Source organism: Hemitrygon akajei, chromosome 5 (genome assembly GCF_048418815.1).
Source record: "Hemitrygon akajei chromosome 5, sHemAka1.3, whole genome shotgun sequence".
In the NCBI taxonomy this organism is placed as follows: domain Eukaryota; kingdom Metazoa; phylum Chordata; class Chondrichthyes; order Myliobatiformes; family Dasyatidae; genus Hemitrygon; species Hemitrygon akajei.
In genome coordinates this window covers 146,217,135-146,235,570 of record NC_133128.1, presented here as the reverse complement: position 1 = coordinate 146,235,570, position 18,436 = coordinate 146,217,135, and the positions used below count along the sequence as shown (strand labels likewise).

General features: G+C 41.6%; 1 protein-coding gene across 2 annotated transcripts; it reads left to right on the top strand.

Annotated features, from left to right (window-relative positions):
* The first annotated feature begins 1,300 nt into the window (after positions 1-1,300).
* On the top strand, positions 1,301-18,075 carry LOC140727387 (secreted phosphoprotein 24-like). 2 transcript variants are annotated; one of them, XM_073044671.1, is made up of 6 exons: positions 1,301-1,391; positions 1,712-1,836; positions 2,580-2,702; positions 6,259-6,423; positions 10,096-10,195; positions 17,942-18,075. In XM_073044671.1, exons 1-6 carry the CDS (start codon positions 1,340-1,342, stop codon positions 17,944-17,946), a joined length of 570 nt encoding a protein of 189 aa, XP_072900772.1. In that variant the 5' UTR covers positions 1,301-1,339; the 3' UTR covers positions 17,947-18,075. The 2 variants fall into 2 exon arrangements, with proteins under 2 accessions (XP_072900772.1, XP_072900771.1); XM_073044670.1 differs by lacking the exon at positions 17,942-18,075 and adding an exon at positions 17,650-17,768.
* Positions 18,076-18,436: the final 361 nt, after the last annotated feature.

The following is an 18,436-nucleotide window of genomic DNA, read 5'->3' as shown; positions in this document are numbered from 1 at the left end:
GTGGAAGACATTAGCGGTATGGTGGAAGTTACAGATGTCGGGGTCAGAAGTGTGTGGTTGACTTACTATGGATTAGGTTCAGAAGAATGAGGGGTGACTTAATTGAATCCTATCAAATGGTGAAGGGTCTTGATAGAGTCCTTGTAGAGAGGATGTTTCCTATGGTGGGAAAGTCCAGGACCAGAGGACATAGCCTCAGAATAGAGGGACGTCCTTTTAGAACAGAGATGCGGAGGAATTTCTTTAGCAGAGAGTGGTGAATCTGTGGAAGTTGTTGCTACAGGCAGCTGCAGAGGCCAAGTCTTTACAAATATTTAGCACAGAGTTTGATAGATTCTTGATTAGTCAGGGCACGAATGGATATGGGGAGAAGACTGGAGATTGGGGCTGAGAAGAAAATGGGATCAGTCATGATGAAATGGTGGAGCAGACTCAATGGGCCAAATGCTCTAGTTCTACTCCTATATCTTATGGTTTATCATCTTATCATTGATTAAATGCATCTGAACTAGCCGGACGTGTTCTACTTGGACAGGATGTCATTTCAGGCTTTTGCTAGTTACAGAGAAATGAGCAGAGCAGAGAAAGGTGGGCTCAAGCTGAGTGTTTTTGACATCAGGGAAGCATCTGACTGAAAGTTTCCTGGGAACTAGTGTAAACAGGAAGTCAGGAGGAAGACCCTTTCCATTGAATCAGCATTAATTTAGGCTTTATGATGCCATTCCCAAGAAAGAATTGCCTCCAGCATTATACAGGGATTCACATTGTCTTCAGCCTTAATTAAATTAATCATATAGGTACTGTGGCTGTCAGTGTCAATCAGAGACAGGGTGTCTTCCGGCCGGTGACTCATCTGTGACTTTCCTAAGATATCTTGCCAATTAGTAACTACCTTATTTTCTCAATTTTCTCAATTAATTTTAACAGGCATGTTATGGCACATATTTCTGTATACCGTGACCATCACAATCAGTCACTTTCAGGATTCCACCTCAGTCAATGCTAAAAATTACTTAATTTCCAATCATAGAAAAGAAAAATCTCATGAGGTTGCATATGTGATTGTCAGAAAGATTACAAAAATAGACCATTATACATCTCAGTTTACTAAAACAGCTGTGTTTAACTAGAAGTACTTCCCGAAAACAGGCAAAATACAAATTAGATTATTGGAAATGAAGAAAGGTGAGGCTGTGCAATCATTGTGGTTGGGCTCCAGCATGAGTAATGCTAACTTTTGGTTTTACTGAAATATATAAATACTGAGCAAAACAAAAACAGCTCACTTCAAAGAGGACGAAGTGGCCACCATCCCAGCAGAAAGGCGCCTTCTGGCATAATGAAGACCATTCTCCTCATCCTCAGCTCACTGCAGGTCCTTCGCTGTTCTGGTAAGCATAGTTGTTTTCAATATAGCATAAACCAACTCTTGGTTTTATTTTCATTTGATAATGAGCTATGTACATCTAAACATTGGTTCTTTTATAACTGATTATGATTATGATTTTGGGGCACAAAAACACACTATCACATCAAAAGCATGTTGGGTGCCAGATTGCGTGGCTACCTCTGCAGGCTTTCCCAAGCACATCCTCCATTGTGTTGGATGTTAACACAAATGATACGTTTCACTGTATGCTTTGATGTCCATGTGATAAGTATATGAATCTGAATCTGAGCTGCAATATTCTGTTTTATATTTCTGCTTCAGGACAGCAATGTGGAAACTGCACTTTTCCCATTATTGATGAGGCATTGGCTGCTTCGGTCAGAAAACTGAACGATATTTCTTCAATTGATAATCTTTTCGCCATTGTCAAGGGTGAAGTAAAAGATGTGAGCATCACCAAATCTACTTGCTGTTTCTCTTTCTGTTTATCTCTGCTGGTGGAAAAAAGATGTGTTTAAAATGTTTGTTGTCCACTGTTTCAATACTCTAATGCTCATAAGTCTTGGTTCAGTGTATAATATTCACCATGTAAATGTTCACAAACATTGTAGATACATTGAGCCAGGTCATAGTTACCTGTAGCTGCCAGTTCCATAATGAACCATAGGCTTTCTCCTGCTTCTCCTTCAACTTGTCTTGCCTTCAAGGGTCAGCAGTAAAGCACAGGTGTGCTGAGCTGATGGACAAGATAGAACTCTCTGACTCTGAGTGAGACGTTAAGTGGCAGGTTTCTTTTAATTTACTTTATTTTATCTTAATGTTTTTAAATAATTGCTAGCACGTGTAACATATATTTTATTGCAGCCATTTCAAACCTGCTCCAGCAGTGTAAGATGTCAAAAGCTGCCAGACGCTTTGAAGGCAGGGCCTCTGTGTTCACCATCTGAGACCAATTGCCACTTACAGTATGCTTCTTCCACTGGGAAGTTTCTTATCCGGATCTGGAACAGTTTAATGCAGATGTTGACAGCATTAATGGCACATTTGAGCAATGGCTAAATCTGAGACAGCCCAAATCATTGACCACCATGATATTTGAATTTTTTTATTGTAATGTAATTCTACAGATATTTGTTTAGAAAAATAGATGAAAAGCCTCAATGTAATGTAATTGCATTCATTTTCTTAGATTGTTTCTGTGGGAGAACGCATATTTTTTGTTGATTTGATGATCGATGTCCAAGAAACTGTGTGTCCCAAATATAATGGATTAAACTGGACTGGCTGTCCACTGAAACCCTTAGAAATGGCTGTAAGTACCGTTACATTCTACACTATTCACATTGACTTCCCTGGTTCAGACTTTGCCTTGTTTTCAGATTAAAGGCAGTGAATACACAGACAACACACACAAAGTGCTGGTGGAATGCAGCAGGCCAGGCAGCATCTATAGGGAGAAGCAATGTTGACGTTTCGGGCCGAGACCCTTCGTCAGGACTAACTGAAAGGAGAGATACTAAGAGATTTGAAAGTAGGAGGGGGAGGGGAAAATGCGAAAAGATAGGAGAAGACCGGAGGGGGCGGGGTGAAGCTGAGAGCCAGAAAGGTGATTGGCAAAAGGGATACAGAGCTAGAGAAGGGAAAGGATCATGGGACGGGAGGCCTAGGGAGAAAGAAAGGGGGGGGGAGCACCAGAGGGAGATGGAGAACAGGCAAAGTGATGGGCAGAGAGAAAGAGAAAGAAAAAAAGGGGAGGGGGAGAAAAAACAGAACAAACTAAACTAAAAATATCAGGGATGGGGTAAGAAGGGGAGGAGGGGCATTAACAGAAGTTAGAGAGGTCAATGTTCATGCCATCAGGTTGGAGGCTACCCAGCCGGTATATAAGGTGTTGTTCCTCCAACCTGAGTGTGGTTTCATCTTGACAGTAGAGGAGGCCATGGATGGACATATCAGAATGGGAATGGGACATGGAATTAAAATGTGTGGCCACTGGGAGATCCTGCTTTCTTTGGCGGACAGAGCGTAGGTGTTCAGCGAAACGGTCTCCCAGTCTGCGTCGGGTCTCACCAATATATAAAAGGCCACACCGGGAGCACCGGACACAGTATACCACACCAGCCGACTCACAGGTGAAGTGTCGCCTCACCTGGAAGGACTGTCTAAGGCCCTGAATGGTGGTGAGGGAGGAAGTGTAAGGGCAGGTGTAGCACTTGTTCTGCTTGCAAGGATAAGTGCCAGGAGGGAGATCAGTGGAAAAGGATTGGGGGGATGAATGGACAAGGGAGTCGCGTAGGGAGCGATCCCGCCGAAAGCAGAATGCGTGGAGGAGGGAAAGATGTGTTTGGTAGTGGGATCCCGTTGGAGGTGGCGGAAGTTACGGGGAATTATACGTTTGATCCAGAGGCTGGTAGGGTGGTAGGTGAGGACAAGGGGGACCCTATCCTGAGTGGGGTGGGGGGCGGATGGGGTGAGGGCAGATGTGCGGGAAATGGGAGAGATGTGTTTGAGAGCAGAGTTGATGGTGGAAGAAGGGAAGCCCCTTTGTTTAAAAAAGGAGGACATCTCCTTCATCCTGGAATGAAAAGCCTCATCCTGAGAGCAGATGCAGCGGAGATGGAGGAATTGTGAGAAGGGGATAGCATTTTTGCAAGAGACAGGGTGGGAAGAGGAATAGTCCAGATAGCTGTTAGAGTCTGTAGGCTTATAGTAGATATCAGTGGCTAGGGCGTCTCCAGAGATGGAGACAGAAAGATCAAGAAAGGGGAGGGAGGTGTCGGAAATGGACCAGGTAAATTTGAGGGCAGGGTGAAAGTTGGAGGCAAAGCTAATGAAGTCAACAAGCTCAGCATATGTGCTGCATTATCAGTTAAAATGGAATCATGTTTTAACTACTGAGCTTTTTCACAGGAACACAACGGCTTTCAATTAAATTCATCATGCTGCTACTTCCCCTAAAGATCTGGTGAGTGGCACAGTAGAGTAGTGGTTAGTGTAATGCTATACACCAACAACCCAGGTTTAATTCTGCCACTCTCTGTAAGGAGTTTGTACAGTTTCCCCAAGATTGTGTGGGTTTCCTCCCAAATTCCAAAAGTGTACAAGTTAAGATGTTAGTAAGTGGTGGGCATTATATGTTTGTGTCAGAAGCATGGTTCTTTGTGGGAATGGGACCCACTCTTGGGGTTTCATGACTGGCCATTATCCAACATGCCCAGAGCGGGGCCTAAGAACTCGGCTCATCTTTGGAGGCCTAGGATCTCGGGGCTCTGGAAATGGGTGGATCAGAGGTCGGTGTCTCAACAGACCGGTGTGTCGTGGGAACCGGAAGATCTTTGGCTGTGTGCCCAGAGACCCGAGATCTTTGGACATAGAGCTCAGAAAAAGTGACACAAAGGACCTTTAACATCATAAACTAGTGAGTTGTTTGTTATGTCTCCCCTCTCACTGTGAAACAGAGACATTTCTTTCTCCCTTATTAGGGAGAGAGAGCCTGTGGTATGTTGAATACCGGGTGAATGCGTAGTCTTTGGAGTACTGCAAGTCTGTGTCTTTGTTGTTGCTTTGCTGTATGTAAGTCGACTGTACTTCCTTAGAAGGTTGGCGTCATTCAATGTCTGTAGTGAGATGCTGAAGATGTTCTATAGGTCAGTTGTGGAGAGCGCCCTCTTCTTTGTGGTGGCGTGTTGGGGAGGAAGCATTAAGAAGAGGGACGCCTCACGTCTTAATAAGCTGGTAAGGAAGGCGGGCTCTGTCGTGGGCAAAGTACTGGAGAGTTTAACATCGGTAGCTGAGCGAAGGGCGCTGAGTAGGCTACGGTCAATTATGGAAAACTCTGAACATCCTCTACATAGCACCATCCAGAGACAGAGAAGCAGTTTCAGCTACAGGTTACTATCGATGCAATGCTCCTCAGACAGGATGAAAAGGTCAATACTCCCCAATGCCATTAGGCTTTACAATTCAACCGCCAGGACTTAAGAACTTTTTTTTAAAAGCTATTATTAATGCTTTTTGAGATAGTGATTTAGATGCATATCGTATTTTTTTACTGAGTTAAGTATTGTATGTTATTAGTTTTGCTACAACAAGTGTATGGGACATTGGAAAAAAAAGTTGAATTTCCCCATGGGGATGAATAAAGTATCTATCTATCTATCTATCTATCTATCTATCTATCTATCTATCTATCTATCTATCTATGTGTGAATGCTCTGTGGTGGGTGCTGATACTTTTTTTTGCCAGTGGGGGGAGGGGGATCATTGCTTGCTGTCACTTATGTGTGGGAGGGAAGGGAGCTGGGAGGGTGGACTTTGGGGTTCTAACATTTTACTGTCATTCACTCCCTGGGGCACTCCTCTGTTTTGGTGGATGGTTCTGAAGAAAAAGCATTTCAGGATGTATATTGTATACATTTCTCTGACATTAAATGTACCGTTGAAACCTTTGAAACACTCGTAGACTGCCCCAGAACATCCTCAGACTGTGTTGGTCATCTCCTCAAATGACACATTTCAATGTATGCTTCAACATACATGTAACAAATAAAACTAATCTCACAAATCTTATTGGCTGTGAACTGAGCAAAACTCAAGCAAATCTGATTATTGGCTAAACTCCAGTGGCTGTTAGATCCCAAGCGAGGGTTTCCACTGAAAATGTAACTAATCAACTATTTACATTGCCATACTCTTCTGGTTAACAACAAGGCCATTAGGATTGGATGCCAGTGTCCCATCAGGAGTGTGTAAGAATTGTCAATCAAGTAAAGACAACAGAATGAATCTATGTGAAGTGAAAATTAAAGATCTAGAGACATGTATAACCATATTCTCGCTGAATTGCTGCTTGTTCTCCACCCCTGTAGGAGAGAGCCAGCTGTACAAGCCGGGTGACATTTGACATCGAGGTGCTGGTGAACGTGGAGCTACAGTGCACAGGAGTGGATTGGATTACACCCAAACCATACCCAATCCCTGATTCTGTGTCATCTTCAGAAAGCAACGAGTCATCAGATGAAAGCAGTGATGAGGTACTCAGTATCATTACTTTTTCAACTGGTATTCCCAGGGTAGAAATGGCTCATTAAAGGAGGCTTAATATTAAGGTGACTGGAAGAAAGTATAAGGGGGATGTCAGAGGTGTGCTTTTTAACCTAGAGAGTGGTGGTGGTAGAGGCAGATACCTTAACAACATTCAAGAAACTCTTTGGCAGGGACATGGATGATAGAAAAATAGAAGATTATGTAGGAAGGAAGGATTAAATTGATCTTAGAGCAGATTAAAAGGTCAACACAACATTACAGGCTGAAGGGCCTGTACTGTGCTGTTATGTTTTATGTTCCATGTTCTATATTCTATAAATGAAATCAGGCATTTGCTGAAAATTACTGAAGATACACTTTGGGCAGTGTATACAGTGGGTGGTGAAACTTTGGATGGATCCTGGTCAACAACATTTGGGTTGACCTATCTCAGCTGACTGAGACTGGTAACCCCCCCCCCCCCCCCCATTATCTTCAGTACATAATGATTTATAAGGACTTTGTAAAACTCTCTTTAGCCCACGTCTGAAGTATTGCATTCAATTCCAGTCGCCACATTCCAGGAAGGAAATAGAGCCTCTGCAGAAGAGCTTCACACAAATTCTGCCTAGATTAGAGGGCATGTGCTGTAAGGAGAGGCTGGACAAGTGAGTTTTCTCTGCAGTGGTAGGAGGGAGATCTGATAGAAGTTTATGAGAGGCATAGATAGCGTAGGCAGCCGATATCATTTTCCCCAGGGTCAAAATGTCTCATACAATTAAGATGAGGTAGAGTAAGTTCAAAGAGGTGAATGTGCTGCCAGCGATGGTGGAGGAGGCAGGTCTAACAGAGGGGTGTAAGAGGCTCCTAGAGAGCCACATGAATGTGCAGAATGGAGGGATTAGGTGTCATTAGCTTAATTAGTCCAGCAATATGCCAGGGGCCAAAGGCTCTGTTCCTGTGCTGTAGTGTTCTATCTTCTATGATTATAGTATCATTCTTGCCTGGAGTTGCCATTAGTCTCATGACTAGTAACGTGTATCAGTCTCAAACAGCAAAATAAGCAGGTAGCACAGAGCTTATAGAGTCATAGAGTTGAACAACATAGAAACAAGCCCTTCATCCTGTTATATCTATGCCTATCTACACTAATGCCACTCGCCTCCATCAATTCCACATCTCTCTGTGTCTTCCTCATTCCTGTCCTCCAGATTGTTCGTAAATGTTGCTACTCTTCTTGCCTCCACTACCTCTTCAGCAGATTATTCCTTTCACCAATTACGCTTTTTGTAAAATGTTACCTCTTATATCCGCTTTAAACCTCCACCCTCTAAAATTAAAGAGAATTATACAACATGGAAACACGCCCTTTGGCCCAACTCATTAATGCCAATCAAGAAATCAAAGCAGAGTAGGAGTTCTAAATGCAATCTGAGTTTTGGTTGATATCTGAAACATGCTACCAAAGGAAGTGTGGATTCAGATACAATTATTGCATTTAAGAAGAATGTAGCTAGATATTTAAATGGGCAAAGTACAGAGGATGCTGTCATAAGTTGGGCAAATGGGTTTAGTGCTGATAGGTGATAAGACCAGTTTTGACATATTAGGTTTAAGGGCATGTTTCTGTGCTGTACAACTCTATGAACTGACAACTCTACCCAAGTGCAAGTCCTCACACTTTCCCTCATTAAATTTCACTTGCCAGGTTTTTTCCATTTCTATTCTTTTTGCCTAAGCCACCATTTCTGCTCCTCCCCAATACATATTGGTGATTCTGTCATTTGCCCTCGTTAATACGACAAGAATCACTGGTAAGATCTAAGAGGTCTTCCTCCTTGCCATCCAAGCTGATTTTCTTATCTATTGATAGCACAGATATTGAAAGGGTTTTGATGCAGTATCATGTAGCAGTCCAGCTTAAGTGGTTAATTCTGCTGGGGCTGCAGTGATTGTCACCCTTTTGAAGTAGATGGAAACTTCCAGCTGCAGCAGTGAGAGATGGAAGATCCGACTTCTTCAGGAGCCTGATGGTTGAAGATTAATAACTGTTCCTGAACATACATAAGAACATAATAGATAGGATCAAGAATTGGCCATCCAGCCCATCAAGCCTGCTCCACCATTCAATAAAATTATGGCTGATCTGGCCATGGACTCATCTCCATCTACCTGCCTTTTCCCCATCACCCTTAATTCCCCTGCTGGCTGTGTGGGACCTAAGACTCCCGTACCTCCTTCCAAATGGCAACAGCAAGAAGAGAGCATGACCTGGATGGTGGGAAGGGTTTTTCCTGTGATAACCTGGACTGTATCCACTGCTTTTTGTAGATTTTTCCAATCTTGGGCATTGGTGTTCCTATATCAGGCCATAATGCAAACATTTGGGATACTCTTCACTGTTCATCTATAGAAGTTTGTCGTGACTTTAGATGACTTGCTGAATCTGTGCGAACTTCTAAGAAAATGGAGGTGCTGCTCTGCCTTCTTTGTAATGGCGCGTAAGTTTTAGTCCCAGGACAGATCCTCTGATATGATAACCCCAAGGAATTTAAAATGTTAGTAAAGAGGTCCACAAAATTTTAAGTTTTCTCACTTGCTGAAACTTGTAGATGATCCCTGGAGGCTGGAAGGTGGTAGGGGTGAAGGGATCTCTAGATCAGCTCTAGATCTAACTCTTGAGGGAGGGAAGTTAACAGGACTACATGATGACAACAACATGTTTGCAAGGGCTGTAGGAAGCTTTTCTACTCTTCCTAATGTGATACTATCAATTACCTTTGGCAGCCGCCATTTTACATTTCCTTCTCTCTGCCAGGATTCCTGACCCTGGGAAAACAAACACAGCAGTTGTTATCCCCCAGGCTTTATACAGAACTGGACGAGCTGGAATTAAATAGGCTAATCAGCATCCATTCTCTCTACTGTGTAGATAGTGAGATAAATTAGAGGATATGTTTTAAAGCTGAGAGGGGAAAGAGGTGTGTGGGGCAAATTCTTTACAACTAATAGTAGGTGACTGGAATGCACTGCCAGGGAAGTGGTGGAAGCAAATGTAGTAGTGACATTTATGGCTTTTAAATAGACACCTAAATGGACAGAGAATAGAGGGAGCAAACATGAGGAAATCTGCAGATGCTGGAAATTCAAACAATACACACGAAATGCTGGTGGAACACAGCAGGCCAGGCAGCATCTATAAGGAGATACACTGTCGACGTTTTGGGCCGAGACCCTTTGTCAGGAATAGAGGGATATGGATCATGTACAAGCAGAAGCAATTTAATTTAAATTGGGTTCAGCACAGAAATAGTGAGCTGAAAGGCCTTTTCCTGCACTGTGTACTATCCTATGCATATTCTAATTGAGAGATACTGTATGTTTCTGGTTGGACACTGGTTTCTGCACACCTCTCCTGTAAGCTCTACCACATGTTGATGGAAGCAGGGGCTTATTGTTGAAGCTCACTTAGCAATGTGAATATTCTTGATGCAATTCATTTCAAGTCGTCTCTGAGGTCATGAGATATACTGATAGATAGGGTAGCCTCATTGCCAATAGCAGAAGAGTGAATCAGTGCATGGGTTATTCCTTCAGAAATCCAATACCCTTATCCTAATGACCTTCTAAAATATCCAGACGATCTTTGTCCTCTGAAATGATTGTGCATTCAAATTTAGGATGGCTGCAAAAACAGAAGACGGAAATTTCTCAGAAAGGGAGGGCGAGGCAGGAGGAATGGCAGATACTGGAAATGCAGGAAGGGGAAGAAGAGATTCGGTGAGTATGAAAAGGAATGCCAACAATGTTTGGTAAATTCCTGTTTGTTTTCTTGCAATGCCGTGGTCAACTGGATTAACAACAGATGATGGGAGCAGCACCCCATATAACTTCAATCAATTGACATACGTACAATTAATTGATTGTATATACTGTAATCAATCTATGTATATAAGTTATCTTATGTATTTATATACATAGTGTTTTTTTTAATTATTGTGTTCTTTATCTTTTTTGTGCTGCATTGGATCTGTGGTAACAATAATCTTATTTTCCTTTACACTTGTGTATTGGAAATGACATTAAACAACTTTGAGATTTTAATTTCAACTCTTCAACTAAAAAAATGTGGTACCAACCGAGCAGAGCAGAAACTTGGGACAGTTTGCATGCTGAATGACTGTGGCTGACCAAAGAATTCAGTATTACTCAGAAGTATAAGCTTCCAAGTTGGCCTGAGGACTGAGATCATTTTTGAATGCAGCAAATAAGGATCACGAAAGGCAAGGCAGAATTTGAGTGTGAACTTACAGTATACTTGTATAAGAATCCTTTTGTAGGTGGTTAAGCAGATAAAGATCAGTAAGAGTATTCAGAGCCAGTGGGAATTACAATGGGGAAAAGGAAATGGCAGAGGGACTAAGCATCCATTTTGTGCTTGTCCTCATAGAAGAAGGCACACAGACCTGCAGGATGTACTATAGAAGCAAGGGTCTAGGGCAGTGGCTCCCACCCTTTTTTATCCCAAGGACCCCTACCATTAGCCAAGGGGTCTGTAGACACCAGGTTGGGATCCCATTGTCTAGGGAGAATGAGGAACTGAAGGAAATAACTACCAAAACATAATACCAGAGATGTTGCTAAGCTTGAAAGCTGAAAAGGCCCAAAGATCCAATGTGGTGCATCCCAAAGCTTTGAAGATGTGGCTTTAGAGATAGTGGACACTGGTTATCATCTTCCAAAATTCTGCAGATTCAGGAATCTTTCATGTGAATCAGAGAGTAGCACTGTTTAAGAAAAAGAGAGGGAAAACTATTGTGGTGTTAGCCAAGCATCAGCGGTCGGGAAAATACTGGAATCTTTAATGAAGGATGTAATAACTAATCATGTGGATAGAATAAAAGGACTGAGCAGAGTCAATGAGGACTTACGAAAGAAAAGTAAAGATTAACTTTATTTGTCAGATGTATATCAAAACATGCAGTGAAACACGCAACTTGCTTCAAATCAAGTCAGTGAGGATTGAGCTGGGCAGCTCATAAGTGTCGCCAAGCTTCCTGTGCCAACACAGCACGCCCAGGAATCACTAACACTAACTGTACAGTTTTGGAACATGGAATAAAACCAGAGCCCCCTAGGGAAACCCACATTGTCATGGGTAGAACATACAAACTCATTACAGGTAGTGGCAAGATTTCTGGCAGTGTAACAACGTTGTGCTAATAACTACCTTGCCACCCACGTGTTTGTCTAATGAGTTAAGAGGTTTTTGAAGATTTGACTAGTAGAATAGGTTAGAGGAAATCAGTGAATGCAATGTATTTGGATTTCTGGAAGGCTTTCAATAAGACCCCACTTAGAAGGTTACTCAGAAATGTTAGAGCCCATGGAATTAGGGAACGATGATTGGTTATTGGACAGAAAGCAAACATTTAGAATAAGTGGTACCTTCTCACATATGCAGGTTCTAACTAGGTGGGACCTCAGAGACTAGTGCTTGGGTTGCAGTAACTAACAATCTATATCAGTGACTTAGCGGAAGGGAGCAAATATCATACCTCCAAGTTTGCTAACGATTTTAAAGACGAGAGACTGGCAGTACAAGGAAGGATATGAGGAGATTTGAACAGGGCATGTGCTGAGAACAAGGCTGATGGAACACAAGCAAAGAAAATATGAGGCCATTCACTTTGGTACACAGGAAAATAAAATGTTTAATTGGTTACTTTGATGTTTAAATGGACCTCTATGTCCTTGAACTGTGGCATTGTAGGCAAAATGTAGGTGCAGCAAACAATAGCATGGCAAATGGCTTGCAAAAAGGGTTTGATCAGAGGGTCAATTATACAGGGCCTTGATGTAATTATATTTTGGAGCATTGTGTATATATTTCACTTTCTTGCATAAGAAATTATCAACTTACAGGAAAGACTTAAAGGATTTAAAGGATTTATAGGAATGGCAGGTTTGCCACATGAGGAGTAATTAAGTAGATAGGGGCTGCATTTATTAGAATTTAGAGATATCAGAGGTCTCATCAAAAGCTGTGAAATACTTAAAAGGCTTGACAGACTAACTGCAGGATGGATTGTTCACCCTGGCTGAGGAGCCTAGGACCAAGAGTTAAAAGAATGAGAATGTGGACTGTTTGGGACTGAAATGAGGAAAAGTGTCTTCACTCACCCTGCTCTACTTACTTTATACTTATGAATGTGAGGTTAAGCACAGCTCCAATGCCATATTGAAGTTTGCTGACAACACCACTGTTGTTGTCCAAATCAATGGTGGTGACAAATCAGCATATGGGAGGGAGATTGAAACCCTGGCTGAATGGAACCAAACCAACAACCTCTCACTCAATATCAGCAAGACCAAGAGCTGATTATTAACTTCAGGAAGAGAAAACTAAAGGTCCATGAGCCAGTCCTCATCAGGGAATCAGAGGCAGAGAAAGTCAGCTACATTAATTCCTCAGTGTTATCATTTCAGAGGATCTGTCCTAGGTCCACCACCTAAGTACTATTACAAAGAAAGCATGGTAGCATCTCTAATTTCTTGGAAATTTGCAAAAAATTGCCATAGCATTTAAAGCTTTGACAAACTTCTATAGATGTCTGGTGGCTAATATATTGATTGGTTACAGCATGGCTTGATTGGAAAAACCAATAACTTTAAATGGAAACGCTTACAAGAAGTATGGGATATGGCCCAGTCCATAATGGGTAAGGCCCTCCCTACTATTAATCACATCTACATGGAGCGCTGTCGCAGGAAAGCAGCATCCATCATCCAGGGCCCCCATTATCCAGACCATGCACTCTCCTCACTGCTGCCATCAGGAAGCAGGTACAGGAGACTTAGGACTCACATCACCAGATTCAGGAGCAGTTATTGGCCCTCAGCCATTGGACTCTTAAACCAAAGGACATTACTTCACTCGCCCAGCACTGAATTATTCCCATGACCTTAGGACTCACTTTCAAGGATCCTTTATCTCATGTTCTCAATATTTATTGCTTATTTATGTATTATTATTATTAATTTTGTTCTTTTCTTTTGCGTTGTTGTCTTTTGCACATTGCTTGTTTGTTTGTCCTCAGGTGCGATCTTTCATTGATTCTATTGTGTTTCTTGCATTTACTATGAATGTCCACAAGAAAATGAATCTCAGGTTTGTATATAGCAACATATATGAATCAGAATCAAGTTTATTATCACAGGCATGTGAAGTGAAATTTGTTAACTTAGCAGCAGTTCAATGCAATGCATAATATAGAAGAAAATAAATAAATAAATAAATAAATCTTGTTCGGTATACTTTAAACAGTATACATATAATGAATAGATTAAAAAATCATGCAAAAAACAGAAATACTATATATGAAATAAAAGTGAAGTAGTGTCCAAGGGTTCAATGTCCATTTAAGAATCGAATGGTAGAGGGGAAGAAGCTGTCCCTGAATCGCTGAGTGTGTGCCTTTAGGCATCTGTACCTCTTACCTGATGGTAACAGTGAGAAAAGGGCATGTCCTGGGTGCTGAGGGTCCTTAATAATGGATGCTGCCTTTCTGAGACACCACTCTCTGAAGATGTCCTGGGTACTTTATAGGCTGGTGCCCAAGATGCAACTGACTAGACTTACAACCTTCTGCAGCTTCTTTTGGACCTGTGAAGTAGCCTAGCTCTACATACCAGCCAGTTATGTGGCCTGTCAGAATGCTCTCCACGGTACATCTATAGGAGATTTTGAGTGTATTTGTTGACATACTAAATCTCTTCAAACTCCTAATGAAATATAGCCACTGTCTTGCCTTCTTTATAACTACATCAATATGTTGGGAACAGGTTAGATCCTCAGAGATCTTGACACCCAAGAACTTGAAACTGCTCACTCTCTCCACTTCTGATCCCTCTATGTGGATTGGTATGTGTTCCTTCGTCTTACCCTTCCTGAAGTCCACAATCAGCTGTTTCATCTTACTGACATTGAGTGCCAGGTTGTTGCTGCAGCACCACTCCACTAGTGGGCATATCATAGGGTAACGGAGGAACTGAAGGAAATTCACATTAGGCAGAAAAAGGTGTTGGGTAGACTGATGGAACTGAAGGCTGATAAATCCCCAAGGCTTGATCCCAGGGTACTTAAGGAGGTGGCTCTAGAAATCGTGGAAGCATTGTTAATCATTTTCCAATGTTCTATAGATTCAGGATTGGTTCTGAGGATTGGAGGATAGCTAATGTTATCCCACTTTTTAAGAAAGGAGGGAGAGAGAAAACAGTGAATTATAGACCAGTTAGCCTGACATCAGTGGTGGAGAAGATTCTGGAGTCAATTATTATAGATGAAATAACGGCACATTTGGATAGCAATAACAATATCGATCCGAGTCAGCATGGATTTACGAAGGGGAAATCATGCTTGACTAATCTTCTGGAATTTTTTGAGGATGTAACTATGAAAATGGACAAGGGAGAGCCAGTGGATGTAGTGTACTGGACTTTCAGAAAGCCTTTGATAAGGTCCCACATGGGAGATTAGTGGGCAAAATTAAAGCACATGGTATTGGGGGTCGGGTACTCAGATGGATAGAAAACTGGTTGGCAGACAGGAAACAAAGAGTAGGGATTAACGGGTCCTTTTCAGAATGGCAGGCAGTGACTAGTGGGGTACCGCAAGGCTTGGTGCTGGAACCGCAGCTATTTACAATATACATTAATGATTTAGATGAAGGGATTAAAAGTAACATTGGCAAATTTGCAGATGACACAAAGCTGGGTAGCAGTGTGAAATATGAGGAGGATGTTAGGGGAATTCAGGGTGAATTGGACAGGTTGGGTGAGTGGGCAGATGCATGGGAGATGCAGTTTAATACGGATAAATGTGAGGTTATCCACTTTGGTGGCAAGAACAGGAAGGCAGATTACTATCTGAATGGTGTCAAGTTAGGAAAAGGGGAAGTACAATGAGATCTAGGTGACCTTGTTCATCAGTCACTGAAAGTAAGCATGCAGGTACAGCAGGCAGTGAAGAAAGCTAATGGCATGTTGGCCTTCATAACAAGGGGAGTTGAGTATAGGAGCAAAGAAGTCCTTCTGCAGTTGTACAGAGCCCTGATGAAACCACACCGGGAATATTGTGTTCAGTTTTGGTCTCCAAATTTGAGGAAGGACGTTCTTACTATTGAGGGAGTGCAGCATAGGTTCACAAGGTTGATTCCCAGGATAGCAGGACTGTCATATGTTGAAAGATTAGAGCGACTGGGCTTCTATACACTGGAATTTAGAAGGATGAGAGGGGATCTGATTGAAACATATAAGATTATTAAGGGATTGGACACGCTAGAGGCAGGAAAAATGTTCCCGATGTTGGGGGAGTCCAGAACCAGAGGCCACAATTTAAGAATAAGGGGTAGGCCATTTAGAACAGAGTTGAGGAAAAACTTTTTCATCCAGAGTGTTGTGGATATGTGGAATGCTCTGCCTCAGAAGGTAGTGGAGGTCAATTCTCTGGATGCTTTCTAGAAAGGGTTAGATAGAGCTCTTAAAGATAGCAGAGTCAAGGGATATGGGGAGAAGGCAGGAATGGGGTACTGATTGTGGATGATCAGCCATGATCACATTGAATGGTGATGCTGGCTCGAAGGGCCAAATGGCCTACTCCTGCACTTACTGTCTATTGTCTATCTCACTCCTGTACACACTCTCAACACCACCTGAGATTTTACCAACAATGGTTGTCTGGTCAGCAGATTTATAGACGGCATTTGAGTTATGCCTAGCTACACAGTTATGAGTATATAGAAAGCAGAGCAGTGGGCTAAGCACACACCCCTGGGGTGTGCCAGTGCTGATCGTCAGCAAGGAGCAGATGCTATCACCAATCCACACAGATTGTGATCTTTCAATTAGGAAATCGAGGATCCAATTGTAGAGGGAAGTACAGAGGCCCAGTTCTCTCAATCAGGATTTTGGGAACAATGGTATTAAATGCTAAGCTATAGTTGATGAATAGCATCCTGACAGAGGTGCTTGTGTTGTCCAGGTGGTCTAAGGCAGTGTGGAGAATCACTGAGATTGCAACTGCCATTGACAGGTCCTTGCTGGGGCAGGTGTTCAGTCTAGTCATGACCAACATCTCAAAGCATTTCATCACTGTCGATGTGAGTGCTACCGGGTGATAGTCATTAAGGCAGCTCATATTATTCTTGTAAGGCACTGGTATAATTGTTGCCTTTTTAAAGCAAGTGGGAACTTTCGCCCATAGCAGAGAGGTTGAAAATTTCCTTGAATACTCCCACTAGTTGGTTGGCACAGGTTTTCAGAGCCTTACCAGGTACATCATTGGGACCTTCCGCCTTGCGAGGGTTAACTGTCTTTAAAAACAGCCTAACATCAGCCTCTGAGACGGAGATCACAGGGCCATCAGGTGCAGCAGGGATCTTCACAGCTGTAGTTGTATTCTCCCTTTCAAAGCGAGCATAGAAGCCCTTGAGTTCATGTACTTTGATAATAAATTGACATTGAACTTTGAACTTTAGTGAATGTTTAGGATTCTCTATCCCAGAGAGCAACAGAAGCTTGTTCATTGTAAAGAGTGATCATCAGATTTTGGACATTAATGGAATCGAGATATGTGGGGATAGCACAAGAAAATGGTGCTAATCATCAGTCATGACCTTGATGAATGATAGAGCAGGCTTGGAGGGTGAAGTGGCCTATGCCTGATCCATAATCGTATGTTCTTAAGCACCATGTGGTTAAATAGAGGTTAACATTTTCACAAGCGATGGATCAGGTCATAGTTCTGCTGCTCTGCCACAGCCATTTATGAATGGTGCTGGACAATTAAATAAGAAAACATGGAGAAAACGATCTGAAAATATTATATCATCAGTGATGGCCATGTGAATGCTAGAGGATGAGGTATTGAAGAGGTAATCCAGCTTATTTTCCTGCTGAGATCCTTACCACCACAAAGCCAGTCTCCAGCCAATTCAATTCACCGCACATAATATCGGAAATAGCTGAGAGCAAAAAACAAACAGATGGAGGATTTCAGCTGGTCAAGCAGCATCTGTGGAGTGAAAAATAATCATCGATATTTTGGTTTAAAACTCCACTTCAGAATGGAGGGTGGAGTACTCGCCAAAGGATTCATGGTAAAATATTTAAACAGTATTCTACTAAAATTGCTGCACAATCTGATTAATTTAATTCTAATATTTAAATTGCAGATTTAAGAAAATTGAAGAGGGAGTGAAGATATAGAGGGAAAGAAAGATACTAAACAAGATTCTACATTGCTTGCAGCTTTTTCACTTGTAAAGCTTTGTATTTAATATTTAACTAAAATAATGTAGCTCACAATTTAGTTGTCTATAGTTTATGTTTTTATATATTCCTGTGATTGACAAACAATGTACTAAGCAACTAACTTATGTAATATATTCCATGTGATATATTACTGAAATAATAAATGGATGGACACATATTCATGCATTTAATGAGTTTTCTTTATAATTTCAGAATAATAAGAAGATGGAATACTGTAGTTTCTTTTGTCTTCTAAACAGTGTAATTTCTACAACAATGAATTATACTATGCAAATAATGGTTTAATAGTGCACAGTTGAAAGCTTAAAACCATTTGCGTTGAAAGCAGAAATTATTTACATTGAATTGGAGGTTAAACAATATGCGATAAATTGTTGCTAATATTAATGAACTTAAACCAGCCCTTAGTTTAAAGAATAAATTTTATGCCGGAGAATTTTCAACCTGTAACACATTTAGATGATTTGAACAAATTAGATGTATTCAAATCTGCCTGCAATGACATCCATTTGCAGTTTATCCCACTTGTTTAATTTATCAATTTCTCCTTGAATTCTCATACTGACAGCTGCATTGTTTACAAAGCTGCCTAACTTGGTGTCATCTCTAACTTCGGATATATGATTAAAGTGCTTCTATCAATTAACTCTTCGATAATAATATAGCATGTTAAAATAAACATACCAC

What these genes read in the sequence shown, in the direction of transcription:
- LOC140727387 (XM_073044670.1), top strand. Translation starts at nt 1,340, where the DNA reads ATGAAGACCATTCTCCTCATCCTCAGCTCACTGCAGGTCCTTCGCTGT. An exon ending in GCAGGTCCTTCGCTGTTCTG is followed by an intron (nt 1,392 to 1,711) that starts GTAAGCATAGTT and finishes TTTCTGCTTCAG; the next exon opens with GACAGCAATGTGGAAACTGC. An exon ending in TGAAACCCTTAGAAATGGCT is followed by an intron (nt 2,703 to 6,258) that starts GTAAGTACCGTT and finishes CCACCCCTGTAG; the next exon opens with GAGAGAGCCAGCTGTACAAG.